At 33.0% G+C, this 26,621-nt stretch overlaps 2 protein-coding genes across 3 annotated transcripts in view; both read left to right on the top strand.

Moving 5' to 3' along the window:
* The first annotated feature begins 308 nt into the window (after positions 1 to 308).
* LOC127711061 (3 beta-hydroxysteroid dehydrogenase/Delta 5-->4-isomerase type 2-like) lies at positions 309 to 5,597 on the top strand. 2 transcript variants are annotated; one of them, XM_052217020.1, is made up of 5 exons: positions 309 to 426; positions 743 to 892; positions 1,828 to 1,992; positions 2,928 to 3,143; positions 4,675 to 5,597. In XM_052217020.1, the coding sequence occupies exons 2-5, from the start codon at positions 757 to 759 to the stop codon at positions 5,226 to 5,228; spliced, it is 1,071 nt and encodes a 356-aa protein (XP_052072980.1). In that variant the 5' UTR covers positions 309 to 426; positions 743 to 756; the 3' UTR covers positions 5,229 to 5,597. The 2 variants fall into 2 exon arrangements, with proteins under 2 accessions (XP_052072980.1, XP_052072979.1); XM_052217019.1 differs by lacking the exon at positions 309 to 426 and having other exon boundaries at positions 477 to 892.
* An 18,340-nt stretch (positions 5,598 to 23,937) lies between these two features.
* Positions 23,938 to 26,621, top strand: part of LOC127711056 (uncharacterized) — a 73,790-nt gene continuing 71,106 nt past the window's right edge. The window contains exon 1 of the mRNA XM_052217013.1: positions 23,938 to 24,038. The gene's annotated coding sequence lies outside the window, so the exon portion shown is untranslated. The remainder of the gene's footprint in view (positions 24,039 to 26,621) is intronic.

Below are 26,621 nucleotides of genomic sequence, written 5' to 3'. Positions count from 1 at the left end.
TTTTCATTTCTCGTTTGCATTTCCCCCAACAAATGAGACTCTCTAATAATGCGGGGACCCCTTAGTTGCTTCCAAGGACAACTTAGGGTTTATGTAACAAGTGATTATTAATAAAATATGTTTAAAATTGAAAAAAGAACACACACATACAAAAGAAAACAAAAAACAAAAATGAACCTCGTAAATAAATTCACAAAATTAATGTTATTAATAACCATAGTTATATACTAAGTTGCAAAATTAATGATTATAGAAAATAGTTTAATCGTATCGCACTTTGTATAGATTATTAGCGGGACTTTAATCATTTATGATTTAAATAGTATCAATGCGTGATAAGTGTGATAACACAAGGTCACGGAGGTTATAACTTGTCTAGTTCACTAGTTTACAATAGTACTTAGCTACTTAAATATCATAGCAAAGGTAAGAATGTGAAATATTTTTTAACTTCCTGATTTATATATATATGTTGTTCGACCGCGTGTTATAAACTAGCACCATGGTTGTACAGATTATTTATAGAATTAAAAAAGACAATTATATTACAATTTGGAAAATACGTGAATGAGACTACTACTTTCTATTATTTTATTAAAATGCAAGAAAAATTCTGAATACAAAGATGGCCATTGAAGTTAGAAAACAGTCATTTCAACATTATGTGCTTATGATTCATGTTAGTTCATGTTTTAGACAGAAAAATGTTTTAAGATTTCCCAATCTTTAATATGTGAAACAGGAAGCTAGAAAAAGATGGCTAGCGGTGTTGTCTTGGTTACTGGTGGAAGCGGATGTTTAGGACAACATGTTATCAAACATTTACACCTTCTGGGAACTGATGTAAAAGAAATTCGTATTTTAGATGTTGTGAAATACGAACAGAAATTAGGTATGGCCTTACAATAAATTCCTTTGACGTATGTCACGTGAACAATGAAAGTTTGTTTGTGGTTTATCTTAACATTGTTCTCTTTTGATAAAGTTAAAGAAAGTCATCATATCACGCAAACCTAATTTGATTTAAATGTTTTTATAATTTCTTAACAGGTGAATACATACAGATATACGCGAATATGTGAAGCATGAGTATTGCCTCGAGCTCCCTTTTAATATTTTGATTATAAATGAATTATATTCAATTTGAAATGAACAACATACGATTTACTCCTGAAAAATATAAAATTCTTGTTTCCCTCGATTTTCAACAGAATTTTATGATTAACAGGAGATGTGGGGTATACGTCAGTGAGTTCATCTGACATAGGTGGCCAATACAGGGTAGGGATAGGAGACAGCAACCCAATTACATACAGGATAGGTAGGTTCTGCGAAGTATTTATACCGGGTTAATGGTACCGGGGGAAATCTTTCACTGAAGTTAAGGTATGTTGGATGGGAACATAAATTTGCCCCATAACAGGCCACCGACGGACCACTCATAGAGTTGTTACAAATGTTCTTTAACGTGCAGTGAGCGTGGTGATCAACCTAGATGAAACGTCAGATTAAACGTCTCCATTACGAACGAAAGTACGTGTCTGCGTATTTATACATCCCGCACAGCCAAATGGACGTCACACTTTAGCAAGCGACGTTGTCTATACAAAATCTATATAAAATCATGCCGCCATAAATTGTAATATCAGTGCATGTACTTCACATTTAATTTCATACAACAATATCACAAACTGTCAGGAGAACACCGTCTGTTGCAATGCGGAGAACAAACTGTACAGATTTTGAATACAGAAAAACAAACAGAACATCTCAGTATCGTTTCAACTTGCTCTAAATTGGCTAATTGATGCCTGTCTGAAATTTCAGATTTTGAAATAAGGAAACCAATGAAAACGTATGTTGGAAGTATAACCGACCAATCAATGGTCAATAAAGCATGTGATGGCGTGGATGTTGTTCTTCATATTGCATCACTGATAGACTGGAGGTTATTCCCTAATCATAAGACTTTACACGAGGTAAATGTCACAGGTAATGGCAAATAGAAAAAACTTAAGACGTACCACAATTTTAACGTAGAAAATGTGTAAAAATATAAATTAAAACCTTATTTTGATAGAAATCTAATGAAAAAATATTGCAGTTTACAATTACAATTATATTCTTTTCTTAACAATTCAGAACTTTAATCTAAAGTTAAAGTTAAAAAAAAAACTTACTTCCCGTTGTTTTAAACTACTGGACGATCAAGAAGAAATGGTCAAGTTAAAATTATCACATCGGAAGCTTTACATGGCAAATGGTTTATATAACTGAAAGTCAAAATCTGTCTGAACATTGTAATACTATTATCTCAATGGAAATCGTAAAAAAATAATAATTAATAGATAAATATGACCTTCTGGTGTGAAATTGGTGGCATGTGTAAAACGAAAGCAAATATTATCAACTAGTACTCAATGTGTCCTCATTTTCCCGTGAAAATAAAACAAAATTCTGACAAGCTTCCTGTTCAAACTAGTTTTCAGATTCAACCGGCTTAATATCCCATTGTTCATGTATAATTGTTAATATGTTAAAAGGAAACTACATGACTGCACATAATTATCCTAGCCGTATAAATGGATGATACACGTGGACCCGGGATTGTTCTGTAACCGTCAATAATGCAGTTGAAGTCCGTTAATCTTTAGAAGAGAGAGATACATGTATATTAGCAAACATCTTTTTAAACTGTAAGCAATTTCGTTATGGCCGAAAATTTGTGTTATTAGTACAATTATTCTTAGACTATTTGTTAATTACCGGATGTCCATTATATTTTAATTTTAAGTCCCGACTCCGCGCCAATGAGCAGCCAGTATAAAATGGAAGTCAATTACATAGATGTAGCTCTATGATAAAATGCAGTCAAATAGTAATATCATTAAAACATAACATATCTAATTTACACATTTCATTTGAAGGAACGGAAACTATTCTGAAGGCATGCAAGGATAAAAATGTACCATACTTAATCTACTGTAGTTCTCTTAGCATATTCTATGGTCCACGGGAAATAAAGGCGGGAACTGAAACTTCAGTGCAACCACAGACTAGCTTGTACTTTGGAGCATATGCTAAGACAAAGTTAAAAGCTCAGAGAATGGTGTTAGGAGCAAATGGAAGTACACTAAAAAATGGTAATTCATACATGTACATGTAGTGTGTAGCATCCAGTCGACGATTTACTCATTTAAAACAAACTTATACCTTAAACAGAGTAAAATTATCATTTTGATTACCAAACTTTGGTACCAAATTTGGAAGTTAACGATTCTTGTTTCCTTCAAATTACGAATTTACATTATTATCATTAAACACAACTGTATATTGCTGTACATAATCGCTACAAACTTCAGTAAGCGTACTACATTTATGGCAAAATAACTTGGAGGCTAAATGAATACATTAAATACGTTTGGGAATATAAAATTTAAACCAAACGTCCGACGTAATCTGAATACATCAAGTTGGTGGAACCTTGGTTTTAGAAATGAAATTTAAGCCAATGTTATAGTTTCTAATAAAAGTGTTTCGTGAAATACACCAAAACATACGTCAACATATCAGTAATAATAAATTAAAGTATACATTGTTTTCATAAAACGCACTACCCGCAGTATTCTGTTGGTCAGCTAAAGATTTTCAATCACCAGTCGACTACAGTGTATTGTAAGTATGTTATCATACTCGCTGTGCTTTAAGGGGCACTAGCTGTCAAATTCATGTTCACCGATTTGACTCATATTCTCATATTTGATTTATAACCATGTAAAACATTTATACAAATTATAAAAAGTCTAAAATAAACAATTTACAGGGCATGGGCTCGATAATATGTAGCTTCGTTTCGTGTGTATTTTAGTCTTGACGCCATCTAATTAACTATCGAGTTGACCTCCGAAGACCTCCGATGGTCATATAAGCGATATAAACATAAATATAGATATAAATAGAAAGCGAAACTCGTGCAATTGGATTTTTCTAGGTCTGTTTAATTTCTTATTAAAGATTAAAAATATATGTTAATCATCGTTTTTACCTGTATAAGAATGATTTTTGTGGATTGAATCAGTCAATCAAATGATTTACCTTTGTTTCACTTTCAATGTTGACATTCTTTTCCTTTAAATAACCGAACACGCACAATGCATGCGTTATCCATCTTTAGTTAAGGGGTTACATTGAAGTTCACATGAATACGGATTCAATGAGGTCGAATTATTCACTTGCAAGTGAATAATTCATCATCCATGTTTCTTAGCTTAATTTGACAAAATTGAACCATACTGGCTGCTAAAAGCGAATTATTATTTCATTATTTCACTTTCATTAATGATTGAACAAAAAAATCATACTTTAGATTTTTTATATAGCCCCTTTAAACACAATACAAAATATAATATTATGAAATAATTTATACATGTAATTCATATTTCTTAACATATTCAAAGATTTGTTAAGGTGTTAGAAGCTGTCTCAGTCAAAACCAAGTTTTGAAAATTATGAAGTTCAATTTTGAATCATAATTTTGTGTAATTATTACTTGAAACACTGTAATACAATAACAGCTTAACGTCTGTAAAAGTTTTGATACTAGTTTACGACAGTATCAGCAAATATTTAATTTGATTATTAAGTAGTAAATCATAAGTTTGTTTATTTATATAGGAAAGTCTCTAAGAACATTAGCAATTCTCCCACTACCACTATATGGCGAACTGGACTACCACAATATTACACCAAGTGTTCAACCTTTCAAAGATAAAACGTACACTCTGATTGGACCAATGACAGCACGTGTACATTACAGTTATGCTGGTAACTGTGCTTATATGTTTATTAAAGCAATGGAAGGTATTCAACGGAATCCAGAAGTAGGAGGCGAATACTTCTTTGCAGCAGACGATACGCCACCAAACGTATTCCCGGAAACCATCCGACCTTTCTTTGAACAGTTTAATGTCAAAACGACATCATGGCATATACCGTACTGGTTAATAATGTCATTTGTGTTTATTGTTTATTGTGTATTTTATGTCATACGATTTATTACACCTGTGGATTTAGTAAATTTAGGATTCACAACCGGAAGTATATCGTTTCTGAACACCACGTGTTACGTCACATACGATAAAGCCAAAACATTACTGGGATACAAACCATTATACGACTACAAAACTTCTATTGAAATGTCTAAAAAGTTTTACGCAAAAGTTGTTTAATGAAAGTTATTTAGAAACAATTCTTTTTAATGAGATTATCGACTTTTTTCACTACAAAGTATGGGTTATTTATGGGGTGATATTTCGCAATTATTTTTATTTTTTTATATATGGTTTTATGGTTATCAGGAACTTTCCTGGAAGATAATATACTACATTTGTATCATAGTTCGAAACATTTCTACATCGATGATCCATCCTACTTCATGGTATTGTCTGCTCATCAGTGAATTTGATGAGTAGTCTTTTACCTCAAAATCACCAAGGAAATATATTGAATATCACTACTTACTTAAGTTTATAGTTCAATGATTGTCTGTTCTGTTAATCATAAATTACATGCTGTCAAAATTAAAAGTCCATATTGTGCATTGTGTATATTTTATAGGGAACACTGACTAACCGTTTGTTAAAAAGAATTTCATTTACTGTAGTGTTGATCTTGGTAATGTCGTGTGCTCTTCTTAATGATTATAGTTTTTTTTTTAAAGATGTTAATTGTATTCAAATATCTGTATCTATTGCCTTTTGTTGCTTCGTTATAGTGTTGCAGGGGGGGGGGGGGGGGGCTCAGTGACCGAGTGGTATTAGTAGTTTATCTACAGCAATCACTAGTCAAGCTGTCAACACTGGGGTTGTGAGTTCCAACCCAACACGTGGCAGGAGCGTTCGACTCCGATCTGAAATGAATAGGATTGCCAGTTTTGGCGAGTGCTTCTCTCCGAATACTCTGGTTTCCCCCCATCCCCCCCCCCACCCCCAAAAAAAGCGGTCGTCACGGGATAGTCAATAGTGCTGATAGTGGCGTTAAACACCAACAATCAATCAATATATAGTTTGGTAAATTTTAATATTGATATTTAAATACGTCAAACCAACATCTTATACGTTCAGGTATTTCACATCCAATATTTTATGGTAATATTCTTTACAAAGCACAAAAATGTGGGCATTCACCTCAAAAGCTAACCAAACCTTTAAACAGACTTATTCGGAAAGGATATAGTTACGATACTGTTGTCAAGTCATTAAGGATTGCATATTTTGATATTAATATTGATTCACTCATATAGGGTCTTTGCATCGGAAATAAACACATTTATTCTAAAACCAGTTGTTGGCATGATACGGGTTATGTTCTTCTCATATATTTTATGATGGTATGATACTAACCCCCTAACGGGAGAGATTGTACTTGATTTTCATATGATGAAGACATATCTTTCAATCAGTTTATTTGAGATCTGGAGCTGGCATATCAGTAACTACTAGTAGTCCTTTGTTAATTTATGTATCATTGTCATTTTGCTTAGTTTGTTTTGTTACCTATTCTGACATCGGACTTGGACTTCTTTTAAACTGAAATTTACTGTGCGTTTTGCTGTGTGTTTGTTTATTCTACATTGGCTAGAGATATAGGGGGAAGGTTGAGATCTCACAAAACATGTTTAATCCCGCCGCATTTTTGCGCCAGTCCCAAGTCAGGAGCCTCTGGCCTTTGTTAGTCTTGTATGGTTTTTAATTTTAGTTCATTTATGTTTTGGGGGTTAGTGTGACGTCCATTTTCACTGAACTAGTACACAATTTTATTAAGGGGCCAGCTGAGGACCACCTCCGGGTGCGGGATTTTCTCGCTGCGTTGAAGACCCATTGGTGGCACTCGGCTGTTGTCTGCTCTTTGGTCGGGTTGTTGTCTCTTTGACATATTCCCCATTTCCATTCTCAATTTTATTAGGAAAGTCACACTCTTCACTCTCTTCAGTTTACAATAAAAGGAGTAAGGGCAGTAAGGCCCTTATATGGCCCAAATATTACTGCAAATTTAAAAGTTATACATATTCTTCAATTTTTCCTAACTAGACTAAGGTACAAGGTATTCAAAAAATAAAAACAAATTTTACATTTAACGAGTTACCATGGCAACAAACCATGACGAAATTTGTATACAGTACTTTGTAAAATTTCTTGATTTTCCTTGTATTTCGTCAAATTTTAAGTATATTTTAGATTGGTAAAGTATGTGCACACACAAGAAACAACTTTTTATTTGGTGAGATAATGTCCATAGTTATAATAAAGCTTCTCTTAAATTATTTTGTTGTTTCTTGTCTGCGCACGATGTTTCTACAATGGAAATAATGATGGAAAACTGCATAAATTCTGTATTTTTCATCGTTTTTATGAAAACGGTACATATGACGTAAATGTGACGTCATCGGATAAAAAATCTTATGTTTTCCAATTATATTTCTTTACTCTATGCATTTCCCAACATTAACTAAAGGGGGGGGGGGGTCACTAAACTGTACACATTTTTATTTAGGGGCTAGCTGAAGCCTGCCTCCGGATGCGGGATTTTCTCGCTGTGTTGAAGACTCATTGGTGGCATTGGGATGTTTTCTGCTCTTTGGTCGGGTTTTTGTCTCTTTGACACATTCCCCATTTCCATTATCAATTTTATTATGTGCAAATTTGAAATAGTTGTCTAATATTTTATTTTCTTGGGCCAAAACCGGGCCTTAATGCCCTACTCCTTTAAATTATCATGCAATTATAAGAGTTCAAGGACAACAATAAAAATGTCTTCTTGTTTATTGTGATTTTTGGGGTGTTAAGTATCAACATCCTTTTTGATATTACTAAATTTAATGGTAATCCCCTTTATGAAATTAATGACAAAATAGACGTCTTATTCTTTCCTATTGTTAATGTTCCTTTGCTTGATAGTGGTGTCTGTTGAGTTTTTCTTTTTATAGAGTTTTATATACGTGTCTGTTATTTAAATGTGCACTTGTTTGCAGTGGCATTTTCGATTACAATTAACTTTTAAATAAACAGATGAAGTATAACTCCGACGAGACAGCTATCAACCAGAGACCACAGTACAATGATATGAAAAAATAAAGATCAGTGTGCGGTCTTCAACAATGAGCAAAACCCAAACCGAGTCAGCTGTAAAAGACCCCGTGTGGCAAAATGTGAAAAATCCAAAAGAGAAACCCGAGGATCAGCTTTAAAACGGTAAAACAACCAACACGAAAAACATTTTTTTTCAGACTGCAACCAACGACATCAACTGGATTACAGACTCCTGGCTTAGGACAGGCGTATACAAAATGTGGAGTAAAATTTAAATAATAGGTTTCAGCAAGAGGGGTACAGATACTAGTATTATCAATATAGGGAAGTTTAGTGTAAATATCAACTTCCTAGAATTTAAACAAAGTGTTGTTTGAATTCCATCCTTTCTTTGCGAAATTATTTACAAAGCATATTTCTTTCATATCTATATGCAAGCTAACAAGCACCTGCCATAGTTGTTTAATTATGAATCAGGTCGGTTTTGTTTACTCTGATGCATTGTTTCACATTTTGTCATCCTGGGGTCTTTACTATACTTATAGCTTACTAAACGGTATGGTTTTTGCTCATTGATGAAGACCGTAAGGTGACCTGTAGTTCCTCGCATCCTGACTAGAGCCTGACGTATGAATGAAGGGAGAAATGTGATATACGACAACGAGACAACTACTCACACGTAAAACAAAAACACATATGTGGTAAGTTGGAGACCAATTGTTACCCTCTGAACTTGTCCTCGTACAATTTATTATGTTTTAGGTTTTCTGTCATCATCAGATTTAAATTGTTCTACAGCAGGATGTATATAATATTAATTCCAAAGAGATAATGAATAAGATGAAACTTCGTGAAAAGTTAGTTAATATCCAGAATATTTCTTTAAAAGATCAGTAACTTCTTGAAATATTACCTAATGTTTGTACTGAATAATCTGTTTCAGATCCGAGTTTAATAAATTATAAATAGTTAGATCGCATGTGTCAAATTTTAATCGTTTTGTTCTAAATTCTTTTTCCTTACTGTCTGTAAGGATTGCTGGTGTAAACCGTTTTTCAGCTGCTTGTATATCAAATGGCTATTCATGGTATTTTTTAGATTTATGTTCAGTCATGAATATGCGGAGCCCGGTTGGTCTCATATATAGATAAAGAGTTGTGGCTTTTCAAAGTTCTAGCGCTCAAGATGTAAAGTCCAGGACTGGAGATGTAAAGTCCAGCGCTGTAGATGTAAAGTCTAGCGATGTAGATTTAACGTCTAGCGCTATAAATGTAAAGTCTAGCGATGTAAATTTTAAGTCCAGCGCTGTAGATATAAATCTCCAATGCTAGACTTTATATCTCTAGCTGTTGACTTTAAATCCAGCGATAGATTTTACATCACCAACGCTTAACTTTAAAAACCACAACTCTTTATTTTTATTATGAGATCAAAAGGGCTCCGTATGAATATCAATAATCTGAATATTTTTCGCTGAAGGCGAAAAGTTTTGATTATTCACACTACTTTATTATAATCTATCATTCTACACCAAAATAAACAGCAATTAGTTTCCTATTTTATCAATCTTTTTGTTGGTAAATTGGATATATATAAAGATTAGTAAATTTGTCGTATGTCATGAAAGTCAAGTCAAGGACAGTGAAGAAAATTGTAACGTTATTATTTGTATAAAATCTGATTTTGATCAAATAATTATGAAAAAATTAGTAAGAAAGAGTTCCAATGATTATATTTTAATTGTTCCGTATTTTGGCATATCAGAGATAATTGTCCCAATACGATTTGTTTGCTTTAAGATGGCAACATGAGGTAATAAAAACTTCTCATCAATGCAAAATCTGTTAAATCTACTGTCCGCTTTATATCTTAATAAAACAAATCAAAGTACGAATTCATTAAAATGTAACTGAGAGCTTGTGAAGATGATAAAATTGAGAATGGAAATGGGGAATGTGTCAAAGAGACAACAACCCGACCACAGAACAGACAACAGCAGAAGGCCACCAACAGGTCTTCAATGCAGCGAGAAATTTCCGCACCCGGAGGCGTCCTTCAGCTGGCCCCTAAACAAATATATATACTAGTTCAGTGATAATGAACGCCATACTAAACTCCAAATTGTACACAAGAAACTAAAATTAAAAATAATACAAGACTAACAAAGGCTAGAGGCTCCTGACTTGGGACAGGCGCAAAAATGCGGCGGGGTTAAACATGTTTATGAGATCTCAACCCTCCCCCTATACCTCTAGCCAATGTAGAAAAGTAAACGCATAACAATACGCACATTAAAATTCAGTTCAAGAGAAGTCCGAGTCTGATGTCAGAAGATGTAACCAATAAAATACACATATACAGGATATTATTAAAAAAAATGTATGCAGATCGCTAAAAGACTACTAGTTTTCTTTGTTTTAAAATGCCGCCATTTATCTTGCGTGCAGAAATCGCAGGAAAATTTACAAATATAAAAATAAGAAGATGTGGTATAATGGCCAATGAGACAACTCTCCGCCAGAGACCAAATGACAAAGAAGTTAACAACTAAAGTTCACCGTACTGCCTTCAACAATGAGCAAAACCCATACCACATAGTCATTTCGTATTAAAATGTAAAAAATGATTTTATTTACAAATGTACAACATATGAATATTCGTCAAATATATATAGGGACTTGAAATGTTAATACTCTTATGATTAAATTAGTAAAGCTTCTTTATATTTTAGCATGTATAAATCTAATTATACATAAGATAAACATTTAATCAAGGAAATACTAATCTGGATATAAAAAAAGGGAGACTGTCCAAATCACATTCATTACATTCCTTCCCCCTTAAAGAAAATGTTAACGACGGGTGTCACATGTGGAGCAGGATCTCATTACCTTTCCCGAGATCACCCCGGTCTTTGATGGGGTTCATGTAGCTCAGTCTTTAGTTTTCAATGTTGTGTTTTGTGTACTCTTGCTTGTCTTTTGGTCGTTTTTAGTTTGTTTTCGATTTATGAGTTTGAATATACCTTTGGTATCTTTCGCCTCTCTTTGAATGAAGTTATAATCATTTGGATTAAAGAAAATATAAAAAAATGAGGCGTTTTACAAAAACATCATAAAAAAATGCAAATATATTGTTGATGTTGCATCACCAATTAAACAAAAAAATGTAGTCCATTCTTTTGGAAGGTTTCTCACCGTATTATCTTCGAAGAATTCATGTTACAGAACAAATCAAATAATTTTAATAGAATCTAACTAACAAAAATGTTCTAGATTTGAGCGATGACACACAAGTTTAAATCGATGTCCAAAATTAGTCACTGATTCATCTGATTTCATTTGAATTTTTGGAAAAGCTATCCTCTTTTTAGAATGGATGCCTCAAACTATTGATGGTCATTGATGGGAAAAAATGTAACTTTACAACTGAATAGGAGTAAGTACACGTAAAAATTATCTGCTCCTCCCCTTATCTTGGTCACGGCACCATTTTGTAACAGCAGTGGTCAGTGTCCGCACCTCCTGAGACGTGTATTGGACAATACTCAAGTCACAATTCGATCATCGGGATATCTGATATAAAATTTTGGCTGAATAGAGACATAAATCAAACAGAACTCAACATATATTTACAAATGCACAACAGTCAAGTAGAACATATTCAAATGAAATTAAAAAAAAAATAGTATTTTAAGAGTTCCGTTCAACAAGTAAATGTAATCTAAAAATATTTATAGTTCGCGTTGTGTTTTAGAATTTAGTTAATCGCACCAAAATAATGCCAATGTATTTGCTGAAAATTTACTCGAGCGGAATAAATGGATTCCTGTAATCTGTAGCCTAATTAAGGCGAGTGTATAAGAAGAGTGGCAGTGTTACACTGCCGGCTCCTTCACTTGGAGAGTGTGCGTTCTCCACACCGCAGCAACTCATATCCTGATCAAGTTTTAAGGAAAAACTTTTCGCTTTCAAAGATGTATATGCTTATATTGTATTGAAGAAATAGTAAATAAATGAATGTACATCAAATAAATAAAATATTCATTATATCCTTCGCTATCAATCCTTTCTTTTTATTCACAGGTAATGTCAATAATAGCATATTATGTCTAATGTGCAGAGTAAAGCAGAGTTTTCTACTAATGTTTTCTATGAGATGAAAAATAGGCTGTTCAACCACATTTACATTGACAGTTGCAGTGTTGCAAAATAAGTTGAGTACTAATTTCTAATTGTTCTACTATTCTACATTTTTCGCAGAGCTCGCTATTATTGATAATTTGCGAGAGTTCAGGCAAGTGATAGTCCCTAGCAAAGCAAGTGCAGTACATGAATGCATAAGATTATCTATTGATTCCGAGTCCTCTTCGCCCTTGACGTCAACCTGGTTGAAGGCTGTCCTATTACATTGGAGAATATGTATACCATTAAGGAGTTGAAGCTTGATGGGGAGACGCTGGATGTCTTTGGTGGAAGTCTGGACACTTGCAAGAGCACTGTGTAAACGACCAGTTATGTAATTAGATGTTATATAAATGAAATACTCTTGTAGTAGACAGACATGGTAACAACATGTTCGACCAAAATGGCATCAATTGCTTTCCTGACAGAAGTTTTCCAATTTATTTTCGGAAGGGGGTTCATCCAAAATGTCAAAGATTGATGTTAAGCCGTATTTAACTAATAAGGATCTGATTTTTTGTGAACCAACTGTCTTTTACGGCTGTTGATATAAGGTTTTGTCTTTCTGCAACTTGACTTTCTATATCATGAGTTCTTGATATTAGCAAAAGTTCTTAAGGCTAATTTATGGATTTCACTGATGATTGGAATTGTACCTGATAATATAAACACAGCCGTGTTTGTTGTGTTGTTTGGAATAGATTGAATTTGTTTGATGCTTTTCCAATATAATACTTCAATAAGTTTTTCTTGGATTTTAAAATAGAAGAACACAGTAGGTCCAGACTTTCAATCATGTCAGCAAAGTTGGATGCAGGGATGCAATAAACTAAATAATGGTGAAACCTTTAAATGAACAACTTTAGTCTTAGATGCATGATTTTTTTATATTAGTTGTTATTGGCTTTGAAGTACTCTCAGATCTTATTGGCTTTGAAGTACTCTCAGATCTGTACTTAGTGTCTTTTTGTTGTTGGATGTACAAGTAAGCGGTCACGTCCACGTGTTATTGGTATATGTATTTCTATTTGTATCCATCTGATGAGTTCAGCCTTTTTCAACTGATTTTTATAGTTCGTTCTTATGTTGTACTGTTACACCACTGTCCCATGTAAGGGGGAGGGTTGGGATCCCGATAACATGTTTAAACCCGCCACATTCTGTATGTATGTGCCTGTCCCAAGTCAGGAGCCTGTCATTCAGTGATTGTCGTTTGTTGCTGTGTTACACATTTGTTTTTCGTTCATTTTTTGTACATTAATTAGGCCGTTAGTTTTCTCAATTGAATTGTTTTACATTTGTAATTTCGGGGCCTTTTATAGCTGACTATGCGGTATGGGCTTTGCTCATTGTTGAAGGCCGTACGGTGACCTATAGCTGTTAATTTCTGTGTCATGTTGTCTCTTGTGGAGAGTTGTCTCATTGGCGATCATATCACATCTTCTTTTTTAAATTTATAATATTTTTTTTTAACTTTTAATGACATATATTTTTCCAAACGTAGATTATTTTGGCTTCATTTTTTTAATTAGCTTATTCAAGGGAGGTAGCTCTGATATAGTATAATTTCTTAAGGAATCTCCATGAAATGTTTCTATTTTATGTTATAGTAGAAAAAGAAACGTACGGTGACCCTATTTTTTCTTTTAATATTCTGAAAGCATATATTCTAAGAGCTATCGTCTCGTATTTTATCACAATTCTATCAATTAGCTTACCGTCTATTCACATTTTGATGTTTTTACCTGTATAATCCACACAAAATGTGACTTTTTACACAACCTGTAGCTTGAAATTTGTTATATATTTTTAAACATATCACAATATATACATGATATAGGCTAACAAGTATGAAGAATTTCTATAATTTATGGTTTATACTCCCATACCACCTTAATTAGTAAGTAAAGTAAGTAAATTTTATTTAGAGTCGGCACATATATAAATCAACATTAACAAACCAACTAACATTTGACGAATTTGAGCTTAAGAAAGCTCTTATAACTATATAAGATTTAACCGACTAGTGCTAATTGCTACTACTAAAACCTAACGTAAAACCAGTTCTTTGACTTGGGTGTGTTTTTTAATCGGATAAAAAAAACAAATGTTGCCATTCTAGACATGCGCTGCACACCACACTTGGTTCCTTAGAGTCTGCATCCTCGTCACACATTGGAGTATTGTTTTTCCAAGTGGATATTTGACAGATCTGAGTCACAGTACTTCTTTATTTGATATGAATAATGTCATTTAGTAGGGTGCCCAGTCACTGTGACGAATTTGATCGATAAACAATATAAACAATCTTGTGATGATACACGTAATAATTTTGCTTTCCATGAAAAATGTCTTTATCCGACTCTTTCCAAAATGCTGAAATACTTATAATACTAAAATATTTGCCATTTTCGTTACGTGATATATTTAATATATTCTAAGTACCTTTTCAACCACCAACAAGGAGTGCAATAATTTATTTTTTCATGTTAAAGATTCCCCGTACAATTTGATATCGATAGGTACCCTGTAAAAACACGAAATTTAGAAAATCGTGACCACAAGGACATACGACGATAATCATGATTGTAAAATATAATGATTTTCCTATAATTTGAAAATAAATTTAGTCGTGTGTTATTCCGTTAATTTAAACTCGTTAACTAGAGGCCTTTTTTGACACTGGGCACTCTATTATATTCTTTGTTGATATTAATGGCCTGTCACTTCAGATGCAAGACTTGCAAGCTGTTATGATATAACTTGTGTCTCTCTGTATTTTGCAAATCACTTAAAAGGGGCATTATCTGTCAAATTCATGTTCAGCGATTTGACTCAAATTCTCATATTTGATTTATAGCATACTAAAACTGATATCCTAATTAGAAAAACTTCTAAAATAAACTACTTACGATGAATGTACTCGATAATGTGTATCAGCATTTCATGTGTACTAGTATTTTAGTCTAGACGCCATCTATTTGCCCATTGAGGTGATCTCCGAAGACTGCCGACGGTCATATATATAACCCGATATAAACATAAATATAGATATAAATAGATAGCGAACACGTGCAATTGGATTTTTCTAGGGCTGTTTGATTTCATATTATAGGTTAAAAAATATGTTAATCATCGTTTATACCTTTATAAGAATGGGTTTTTGTGGATCGAATCAGTTTCAAACCAAATGGTTTACCCTAGGCTTGTTTAACTTTCAATGTTAACGCTCTTTTCCTTTTAATAGCTGAACACGCCTAGTTAATGCGTAAAACATCTCTGACTAGCTAAGGGGTTAAATTGAAGGTCACAGGAATACGGATTCAATGAGGTCGAATTATTCACTTGCAAGTGAATAATTAATCAGCGATGTTCCTTCTCTATTTTTTACAAAACTGAACCAAAGTGGCTGCTAAAAGCGAATATTATTTCACTATTTCATAGGGGCCTCGGTGGCCGGGTGGTCTAAGTAGTCGAACTACTGTATCACTAGCCAGTCAACACTGAGGTTGTGAGTTTGAATCCCGCATGGGGCAGGTGCACTCGACTCCAATCTTAATTGACCAGGGTTGTTAGTTTTCCTACCGAAGGTCGGTGGTTCTCTCCAGGCACTTCCTCCACCAATAAAAATTCACCGCCACGAAATAGCACAATAAGTGTCGAAAGAGGCGTTAAACACCAATCAATCAATCACTATTTCAGACATTCATTTCTCGTAGCTAATGTCTCTTTAAAGTAGACATCAAAATTTCAATTGCGCCGGCAAAATAGCCAATTTTCTATTTTGCCGGCATTGGCGGCAAAATATCCAAGTGCACGCTGCCAAAAATATAATCTAAAAAAGGGAGAATATCCAATTCACTTCCATTACATTATTTTCATTACCTTTTATAAGACTCATAAATGAAGAAAATCAATTGGTAATATTAAAAAAAAATAAAGGAGAAGGTCCGGTAAGGGCTAGTTTTGGCCTAATATTCGAAGTACATCTAATGAATATTTTTGACATTTTTTAAACACTTAATTAAGTGTCTTCTTCAGTCGATTCAAATAGTTTATGTAAATGATTAGGACTGACTTGGTCATTAAAGACGCTCAAATAGAAGCTTAGATATGAAAAATCTATCAAATATGCCATAAAACGTCACTTTTCAGATGGGTTTTGTCAAAAATGGACGTGGCCGCATTCGTGTTCAGCCTTTATTGATCTTTATTATATGTTATGTATTATCATCAAATACAACATGTATTCAAATATTAAGACTGAACGCAAATGCGGCCACTTCCATTTTAGATAAAAAAAAAAAGTCTTAAAATTAGCACAAATGTTAAAATTGTGAAGATTTCAGTAATAATGCATGAATTTATGATGCTAATATTACCTGATGCACTGATGATAAGCATACACCTTATCGCTATTTGTCCGCCATTACTGGACATCACAAAAGTTCCCGTAAAATTTTGACGTTATAATAGAAAATATCTGACGCCACAATGGAAAAGTGATTGTTGTATGACGTCAAAAGTTCAAGCGGGACAGATTCTCGGGTCAGGCGGGACAGCTTTCCAAATAGCGATAAGGTGTATTGTATTGTCAAAAACAGCCCATATTTATGGAACAGAATTATTCTAATTTCCAATAAATAGCTAAAAGATTAGATTTTTTAAAAAATGTAAAAATGCTACATTTTGGGGCCAAAAAGGGGTCTTACCGGGCCTACTCCTCTAAATTTGAATAAATCGAATCGTAGAAGTTCTTTATTTTCCAATTAAGGGCCCCTGACGGGATATAATGACAACAATACACAATACATTCTCATTCATAACACATAAACATATAAATGAAGATAAAATTAAAATTCACATGAAGTAGATGAGATTATCATAGAATATATAACGTGACGGTACCCAAATTGCACTCTATTTGGACAGTTTTTTCACCTAAGTTTTTTATGATAAAGACAAAAATTTCCATTCTGTGTTTATTTTGTAGCCGTATCCTTCTTTATTATATGGATACACCAATTTGATTTTTAATCCCTATTGAGTCATAGAAAATCGGGTTTGAATCGACCTCCGAACTATCCATGATTCCGTAATGAGGAGTACCCAAATTGCATCCGTGCTTAAATTCACATCATTAAAAATCAAATAACAGATGTTTTGTTTTATTTTTTCAAATATTTAGAACAATTTGACATTAGTACATGTTCACTATTCATTTTTTTTAAAAGGGATGCTTGTAACATTTTTTTTTTTTTTCATTTTTAAAAGATGACTTTTTGTGAACGTCGCATGGCAGCGTTTTCGTACATTTTTCTTTCGGCCAGTGAAAGCTTCATCTGTTGATATAAACTGTGAACGTTTAGAGTATCATATTTGAATATATTCACCTATTTTGTAAGACATGTATAATGTCAAATAACTAAAATACAAATTGTTTAGTCTCAAAGAAAACTTTTAAGAATTTCTCAGCTGTTTATGTTGAATAGGTGCAATTTGGGAACTCGGTGCAATTTGGGTACCGTGACCTTTATCATATAAAATATCACAACATAAAACAATTGTTATTGTTATTATTTATAAGTTAGTTTAGATCTTTCAAAATTTCCTATCTTAGATTTAACTGCCATGCCAGAGTGCAAATACAAATAGTTTAATAATTTCATCATATAGTTTGCTAACAGAGGTCCACCTTGTCTCTTATCCAGAAAAGCAAGTTGAAGGAATAAATAATACAAGTCACTATAATGGAAAAGAGACCAAGGGCAAATGCACTTGGACATGTTAGCAAGTGTGATTTTATTTACCGTCTTAACCTCCTCGTGACTAGTGCACAAAAGTAATTTTTTTTTATCACTTTTTAAAATGCAAAAATCACCAAGGGATTATACCAAAAGGTTTAGGCATCTATTTGTCTAAATATAATGATTACTTTTAACAACACACTTTTTATAAAGCATTCAAGGAAGTGGTTACTGCATTCAGCAGTGGCAGCAATCCACAAAATTTATTGAATATTTTTAGATATAATGTTGAAAACTTTTAACTGACCGAAATAAAATCTTCATTGAGATCAAAACATTAACATATAGCTGTAAACCGTATATAATTATTTATCACATATTTGTTACGAATACGTTGGGTTTTGCATATGTAATAACCTCAAAATTGCCCGGGGCAAAAAAGAGGTTATTGGTTATTGTGCCCTGATTCCAAATGACGTGACGTCATTGCGTCCTTAACAACAATAGCGAACAATGACGGTGCTCGTTTCATCGCAGTGGAGGAAAGCGATACGGCAGAATTTGTAGAGCAAATGAAAAACGCTAACACTAGGAAAAAAACTGAAAGTCTAACACAAGGAAAAAAACTGAAAGTCTAACACAAGGAAAAAAACTGAAAGTCTAACACAAGGAAAAAAACTGAAAGTGACATTAAAATTCTAATGGAGTGGTTAAAAAGTGCCGGAGAATTACGCAATTGTGTATTGCCATATTCCAAAATAAGTGGAAATGTGACAATAAATTTCTATGGAGTAAATGATAAAAACTAAATTTGAAAATGTGATAAAACTTTTGTGATAAAATTTTTAAGATTTTACCTGTTATATTTCATTAAATTGTTATAATTGAACTTTTTTTCTCTATTCTGCAGAACTTAAATATGTGATAAATAGATTATAACATGTCTTTTCCATATTGGCCCTGCTAAAGCCTCGAGGCCGATATGGGAGTCTCGGGATGATACCAGGGCCAATATGGAAAAGGGCATGTTATAATATGTTATAAGTATAGATTATAACATGCCCTTTTCCATATTGGCCCTGGTATCATCCCGAGACTCCCATATCGGCCTCGAGGCTTAAGCCGAGGGCCGATATGGGTCGAGGGATGATACCAGGGCCAATATGGAAAAGACATGTTATAATCTATCTATCACATATTTAAGTTCTGCAGAAAAGAGAAAAAAGTTCAATTATAACAATTTAATGAAATATAACAGGTAAAATCTTAAAAATTTTATCACAAAAGTTTTATCACATTTTTAAATTTAGTTTTTATCATTTACACTATAGAAATTTATTGTCACATTTCCACTTATTTCGGAATCAGGGCACATTTGCTCTACAAAGTCTGCCGTATCGCTTTCCTCCACTGCGATGAAACGAGCAACGTTATTGTTCGCCATTGTCGTTAAGGACGCAATGACGTCATGTCATTTGGAATCAGGGCACAATAACCAATAACCTCTTTTTTGCCCCGGGCAATTTTGAGGTTATTACATATGCAAAACCCAACGTATTCGTAACAAATATGTGATAATCTATACTTATTAAATGATATGAGCAAATAAGCCCTAATACGGATAAATCAGCATCTGCAATACTAAAAACGTTCCACTGTCGATATAAATCAAGATTTAATATTGCTCTTTCAACAGGGCCAATACGGAAAAAAACAGGGCCAATACAGAAAAAAGCGGGAAAAAGGCCGTATTAGCCCTAGGGCTAATACAGGACGTTCACTTCCGGTTTTCAATTTTCTTACGCCATTACTTAACTTTGGAAGTATCGTTATGCATAAAAACATTTGTATAATATTTTTTAAATTAAAATCATTAAATAAACATGTTAAATGATGTGCAATGTTTTGTAACGTCTTAAAGTTTTGAAACGGAAAAAACAGGGCCAATACAGAAAAAAACGGGAAAAAAAGCCGTATTGGTCCATGGGCTAATACGGGACGTTCACTTCCGGTTTTTTATTTTTGCGTGAACCCCTGAGGGTTCACGCATATTTATTAGTTAGAAATATAGTCTATGGAGGAATATTCGGAAGCTAAATTATTGTTCATTCGGAACATCTATTTATCTTATCTGTATTAGCTTCCTGCAATTAAGAGCACCTCCATACGGTGTATCTAAGATATTTAAAACATGGCAATAAAGAATTTTCACAGATCGCTAATTCACTTATCTGATATATGATAATAAACAATCTATAGATCCTTTTCAAACATGTATATTTACTGTAAAGCTACATTTTATGCATTGCAAGGGTTTACTGACTTGGGCAAAGTTGACAGTTGTACCCTTTGATAAACAAGTGAAAGTAACGGTTAAATGGTCAAGATTTAATTATAACGACCTATGGTATCAAACATCTGTGTCTAGATATTCACAGAGAGATATTTTAAAATAGTGCCGTGGTTTCTACATAATGAGTTATAGCTATAGTGGGCTTTTGTGGGATTTGATTTGTAACAATAAAATAATTATGCACACTTGTCATTTTGACAAATCAGATAAAAAAAAATCTGTTTCAAATGAAAATAAAACAAGTAAAATAAAGACTGTTCGTTAATTAATATACATTTTTACAACTTTTACTGTTTCCTTTTTACAGTATTCTCTATTAATTAAGTTATCTTGTAAGTTAATTAAATGTTTATTTAATTCATTGGTGTCACTATTATTTCAGTCACCGCTGCAGAAACAATGAGAAAGTCTTGACTCGTTCAAGAGACTACTGCATGCACATTTAAATTTCAAGTCCCATGTTTTTATTTGCACCATGTATAAATGTTCTGTACAGCACAAATTATTTCCTTTCTAATAAAATCATTTTTGGACTTGTTAGGTATGCAAGCGCACACCAAACAGTGACAGGATAGTCAACCAAATGACGGTAGCCCACTTAGTGGTAGAAGTAGAAATTTCTTATATTATTCACACACTGTAATGCTCTTAAATTTATGTGTATTTTGGATATGCACTAGTGATTGGTAAATATTGATACGTTTCTGTGTTTTTAATATACGTGACTTAGGCCAAGTAAATTTAATTAGTAGATTTTCATCCAAATTTTTGAAAAAAATGGGGTGGGTGGGAGGATTTTATTTTTTATTTTTTATTAGATATGAAACGCTCTTGTGACGTGTTCTTCATATATGCAAGTGTAATAATAAGGTTCTATCATGTATATACATGTATAACGAATCAAACATACAAAGAAATGCAAAAACCAAAATTTGAAACAGGATGTTATTAATGAAACGAAATTATCGACAGTTACCGGTAACGAAAATGAATAAAATCCGGAAATCGTAAATTTTTCAAAATAAAAAAAATTGGGGCGGAACGATTTCAGAGGGGCGGGCGGGGATGAAAATCTATCAATTAATTTTAATTGGCCTTAACATCAAGAATTCCATTATTATGGAATCGTTCACTTTTGTACACTTCGGTATCTAATTAGAGGATGATAAAAGGGAGGGTCTGAACACGGAAACACGTGAAATAACAAATCGCAAAAACGTTGCACGGAGAGAAAAAAAAACACTCTGGAAAAACGAAGCCAAGGAATAAAATCGTAAATATTAAGGAAAAAAGTACCAACAGTTTTTACTCAGCCGTTCTTGGAGATCATGAAGTCATTATAAATGGACATGGCGACATGCATGTGGTCACCTTTTAGCGTCCGTTAGTTGCATCCGATTTATCATAGTAATATAATAGGCTATTAATAAATATCTTGGGACCAGTTAATTAGTTTATAATTTAAAATAATATTTGGGCTGACTTTGAATTAGTCCCGGTTTACTTTTTAATCAAATGCGGGACAAGCACGAGAAAATAAGAGTACCGACACGAAACACGGAAAATAATTAAGGGAAAACACGAAGCACGCACATCGAACCAAACACGAGAAAACGAGAAATAAAACGTCGAAACACGGAAACACGTGAAATAAAAAGGCCGAAAACGTTGCACGAAAATAACCCTTTACCACCCTCTAAATAGGCCATACTAGATGTCGACACCTCATATTAGAACTTAAGTAGATGGTCAATTTTGTTTGCAAGGTTAAAAAAATCTTCAACTTGCTCTAATTTGCCTGTGAAGACCATAAAACCATCATCCCTATTGATAGTGTAATTTGATGTTTTCTCTCCATTGGAACTTATCTAAGATTTTAATGAGTACAAATTAATAAGACTGGTTGGTACGCTCCTATAATGTGTTTGTATAACAGTCCATTAAACTCAAATTCATTGTTTCTAAGAATTAATTTAACAAATGCAGTTAAATCTATTTTGTTGAGCATCTTTAAAGTATATTCTCCTGTGTGTCAATAAATTCTAATGCATTGATAACAATTTCTTCTAAATTGACATTGATCATATTTGTCTACATTGACGTACATCATAGGCATAAGAATGCATACTTTTTTAACCTCGTGTGACTCTATTTTATTAATGATTTTTTTTGTATCTTGAATGTAAAAGTTATGCCTCTTCAATAATTGGATCTTGGATGTGTACTAATTGATAATTTAGTCTTAGATGCATGATTTTTTAAATTAGTTGCTAGTGGCTTTGAACTAGCTGTCAGTAACTGCGAGTACTCTCAGATCTGTGCTTAGTGTCTATTTGTTGTTGGGATATACAAGTACCCGGCCACGTCCACTCTGTGTAGTATTTCTGTTTGTATCCATCTGATGAGTTAAGCCTTTTTCAACTGATTTTTATAGTTCGTTCTTATGTTGTACTGTTATACCACTGTCCCATGTTAGAGGGAGGGTTGGGTCCCGCTAACATGTTTAACCCCGCCACATTCTGTATGTATGTGCCTGTCCCAAGTCAGGAGCCTGTAATTCAGTGGTTGTCGTTTGTTGATGTGTTACATATTTGTTTTTCGTTCATTTTTTGTACATAAATTAGGCCGTTAGTTTTCTCGTTTGAATTGCTTTTACATTTGTCATTTCGGGGCATTTTATAGCTGACTATGCGGTATGGGCTTTGCTCATTGTTGAAGACCGTACGGTGACCTATAGTTGTTAATTTCTGTGTCATTTGGTCTCTTGTGGAGAGTTGTCTCATTGGCAATCATACCACATCTTCTTTTTTATACTTTATAATTAGATCAAGTAAGTATCTCTCGCGGGAGAGTTACACTTATTGATGATTGGTCGGTAACGAACATTAATTGAGTATTGTATTAACTCATATGCTTGATATTTTATTGAATAAAATATTATTATTATTATTAATGTCACGTCCTGCTAGCTGACCAGTTCGCAATGCCTCATTACTTATTTCTAGATTAATTTAATGAATTTTTGGAAGAAGGTACATGTGTCCTCCATGTTTTGAATTATTATTATTCTTTAAGAAATTATACGTCTGGGAATCTTTTTTTTTCTCTCCTTGCTTTAAATTTAACACTTCTCTCAACATGCCAAAATTGTAATGATTTATAATAAAAAGAAAATATTATCCCCCACACACATGGCCAAGATAACACTGATATATAATTTCTTATTCAGTTGAATTAATAATTAGAATAAAAAAATTCTAAGGTTCACGCGTATTGTCTTTTTTTTTAAAAAAAGCAACTTGTCTTATAATCATTTAATAAAAGTGTTATGAACTGGCTGTTTCTGTATTGGCACTGGTATAGATTCTCGGTCAGCTGTATTGGCCCTCGACCCTATGTATCATACGTATAGTTCCACCAGAGTAACCTTTTATATATACATATACATATATATACATATGATATGTTCATACGTATAGTTCCACCAGAGTAACCTTTTCTTGGTTATATTTTTAGCTTTTGGAATTTCCATGTCTAGTACATACATGAGTCATACGACGATACGTGTGCACATGATCATGTCTTGCCGACCATGGAATTTGAATATAATTGATCAGTATGAATGTTCAAAGGATGTCGCTGATCTATTATATATTGTTGTGAATTGGTATGCATTTGTCTGCATTCTATTTTAAAATACTATACACTATTGTTGAACCGAAATCGAAGTTTAACAAACTTTTAAAAACAGTGAAACGCCATGAACGCTGTACTTGTTTACATGGTTTACTTCCTGATTGACCTCATACTTTGTTCCATGCTCAGTCCATTGTATATTGTGTTATAATGCCAGTTTGTTAAAAGGAGATGGTGGTAGACCTCAAAAAACGTTCTGCATTGAAATGATTTAGAAGGCATTTAAACTTTTTAGTTCATAGCTATGATATTCACAGTGTACAAAGTTTAGGTATAAAATAATTCTCAGTTTATCTCCAAACAAAACAAAAATGTCAACAAATGTTTATTCCAATGGATTACATACAAGTTTATTACAAAAATTCTATAATTTAAACAGCCAAACAATATCCCAACTACATTTGTACTTGGTCATGTTGGTTGAGTACAGTTATCATGTTATATTTATAAGGGAAATGAACATTTGGTGATAGAATTTTTGAATAATGTTTATGACTCTTTTGAGCATTCTGTAATTTGTCTAGGGGGTCGAAAACAGAAAACTTTTCACACATTAGTAAAGATAAATCTTCATATTATTAAAGTGTTGCCTGTGACCCAAAGTTCATAGTTCAGGTTTTTGCCCTGTCAGAGGACAAAAATTTGACCTGCAATTACTGCTGTGAGTGTAAGATCTGTAGTATCTACTGTCGAAAACTAAGTCCATTTATTATGAAAAATTATGGAAAAAACAAAAGCAAAAAAAAATGTTTATGCCCCCGCCGTAGCGGAGGGGGCATTAAGTTTCTGTTTGCCCTTGTCCGTCCGTACGTCCCAAAATTGGTTTCTGTTCTCTAACTTTAGTTTGCCTCAACCAAATGTTATGAAACTTACACACAATGCTTATTACCACAACACACAGATCAAGTTTGAATTTGGGTTACGTCACTTTTACCTGTCTAGAGTTATGCCCCTTTGTCACGAAATAGAAGTTCCTTCATAATACAAGTTCCAAATGGAAAAAATATTCTGGAATATTATTTCCACTAGAATAAATGTTACAGTACATGTTCATAACGGAATAAATGATATAGAATATTTGTTTCCAAGAGGAACAGATATTATGACTTTGTTTATAACAAAGTTTCCATTGGAACTTCTGTTAGGCGGAACAAATATACGTTGACACCTTTACAAATGGAAAAATTGCGGAATTTTTCGTTTTCGTTCTCTAACCTAAGTTTGCCTCAACCAAATGTTATGAATCTTATACATTACCACAAAAAAAAACAGATCTAGTATGAATTCGGGTAGCGTCTAAAAATTAACATTCTTGAGTTATGTCCCTTTATAACATTATATGCAAGCATCATCTGTGTCCCATGGACACATTCCCCATTTATTTCCTCATGCTATTTCCTGATCTTGAAAAAGCTTCTGTTCAAGTTTCATAATATTCCATAAATTTCTTAAAAATGTAATCAAAATCTGTAAATGTATGGTAATGATGGGATATAATATAATTGTATACAGTCCTTCAGTCATGTCAGAAAAATACTGAAAATGAAAAAAACACATATTTTCAAATTTTTGCTTTTAAGAAACTATCTCGCAATACTGAAAAATAAGCTTCTACCAAATTTTTATAAAATTCTGTGAAGGTTTGAGAAACTTATTGATGTTTAAAAAAAACTTTAACCCCAGACTGTATCTAAATATAAATGTAAAGTCCATTCATCAGTGAAATATATAGGAAAATTAATTTAAATTTTGAACTGGATACTGCCTTTTGATAAAACAAACTTATAACAAAAGCTTCTGTGAAAGTTTCTTTGAATTCCATATTTCAAGTTCAGATTTTGAATTTAAAGTTTCCATGTTGTCATCATAATTCATATGTCAATACCATCCCAAATTTGGCTAAAAGAAAATGTGTGTCTAGTTACTGAAACTGTAGTTAAAAAATTACTGGCAGTCGTGTATAGCTTCAATAATCAGTTCTTGACACTCTCTTACCTGTCATACAAGTGAGAGGTTTAGCTAGCTATAAAACCAGGTTTAATCCACCATTTTCTACATAAGGAAATGCCTGTACCAAATCAGGAATATGACAGTTGTTTTCCATTCGTTAGATGTGTTAAAGCTTTGGTTTTGTCATTTTATAAAGGACTTTCCGTTTTAAATTTCCCTTGGAGTTCAGTATTTTTGTTATTTTACTTTTTACCAAACTTGACTCATCACTTGCTTTGACCACCTGTCTGCTTTATGCATGGCACTTGTATTAAGCATGTTAAGCAGTGTAATTAACATATTATATTTCTAGAAAACATTAAATTGCACTCCTGTTGTCTTACAGGTAGTTCCTAGCTTTTAAATGCATTAACTGTTTGTTCTTCTGTCTGTAATTAGATACAATGTGAATTATTTAAATACAAATTATAAACATATATATATTAATATGAGCAGATGTCAAACACTTTCAGAGGGAACAGTTATTTTAAATTTTAATGAAAGACTAAAATGTTAATAAAAATTGTTTGCCCTATATCTAGGAACTTTTTTTATGTAAAATGAT

Source organism: Mytilus californianus, unplaced genomic scaffold (assembly GCF_021869535.1).
Source record: "Mytilus californianus isolate M0D057914Y unplaced genomic scaffold, xbMytCali1.0.p SCAF_8, whole genome shotgun sequence".
NCBI classification, from domain to species: Eukaryota; Metazoa; Mollusca; class Bivalvia; order Mytilida; family Mytilidae; genus Mytilus; species Mytilus californianus.
The sequence above is the reverse complement of the archived record's forward strand: the minus strand, read 5'-3'. Positions and strand labels throughout refer to the sequence as shown.

Excerpts from the sequence above, each read along its gene's own strand:
- LOC127711061 (XM_052217020.1), top strand. The coding sequence starts at position 757 with ATGGCTAGCGGTGTTGTCTTGGTTACTGGTGGAAGCGGATGTTTAGGA. Across the intron at positions 1,993-2,927 it reads ACACGAGGTAAATGTCACAG|GAACGGAAACTATTCTGAAG; the intron begins GTAATGGCAAAT and ends TTTCATTTGAAG. Across the intron at positions 3,144-4,674 it reads TGGAAGTACACTAAAAAATG|GAAAGTCTCTAAGAACATTA; the intron begins GTAATTCATACA and ends TTATTTATATAG.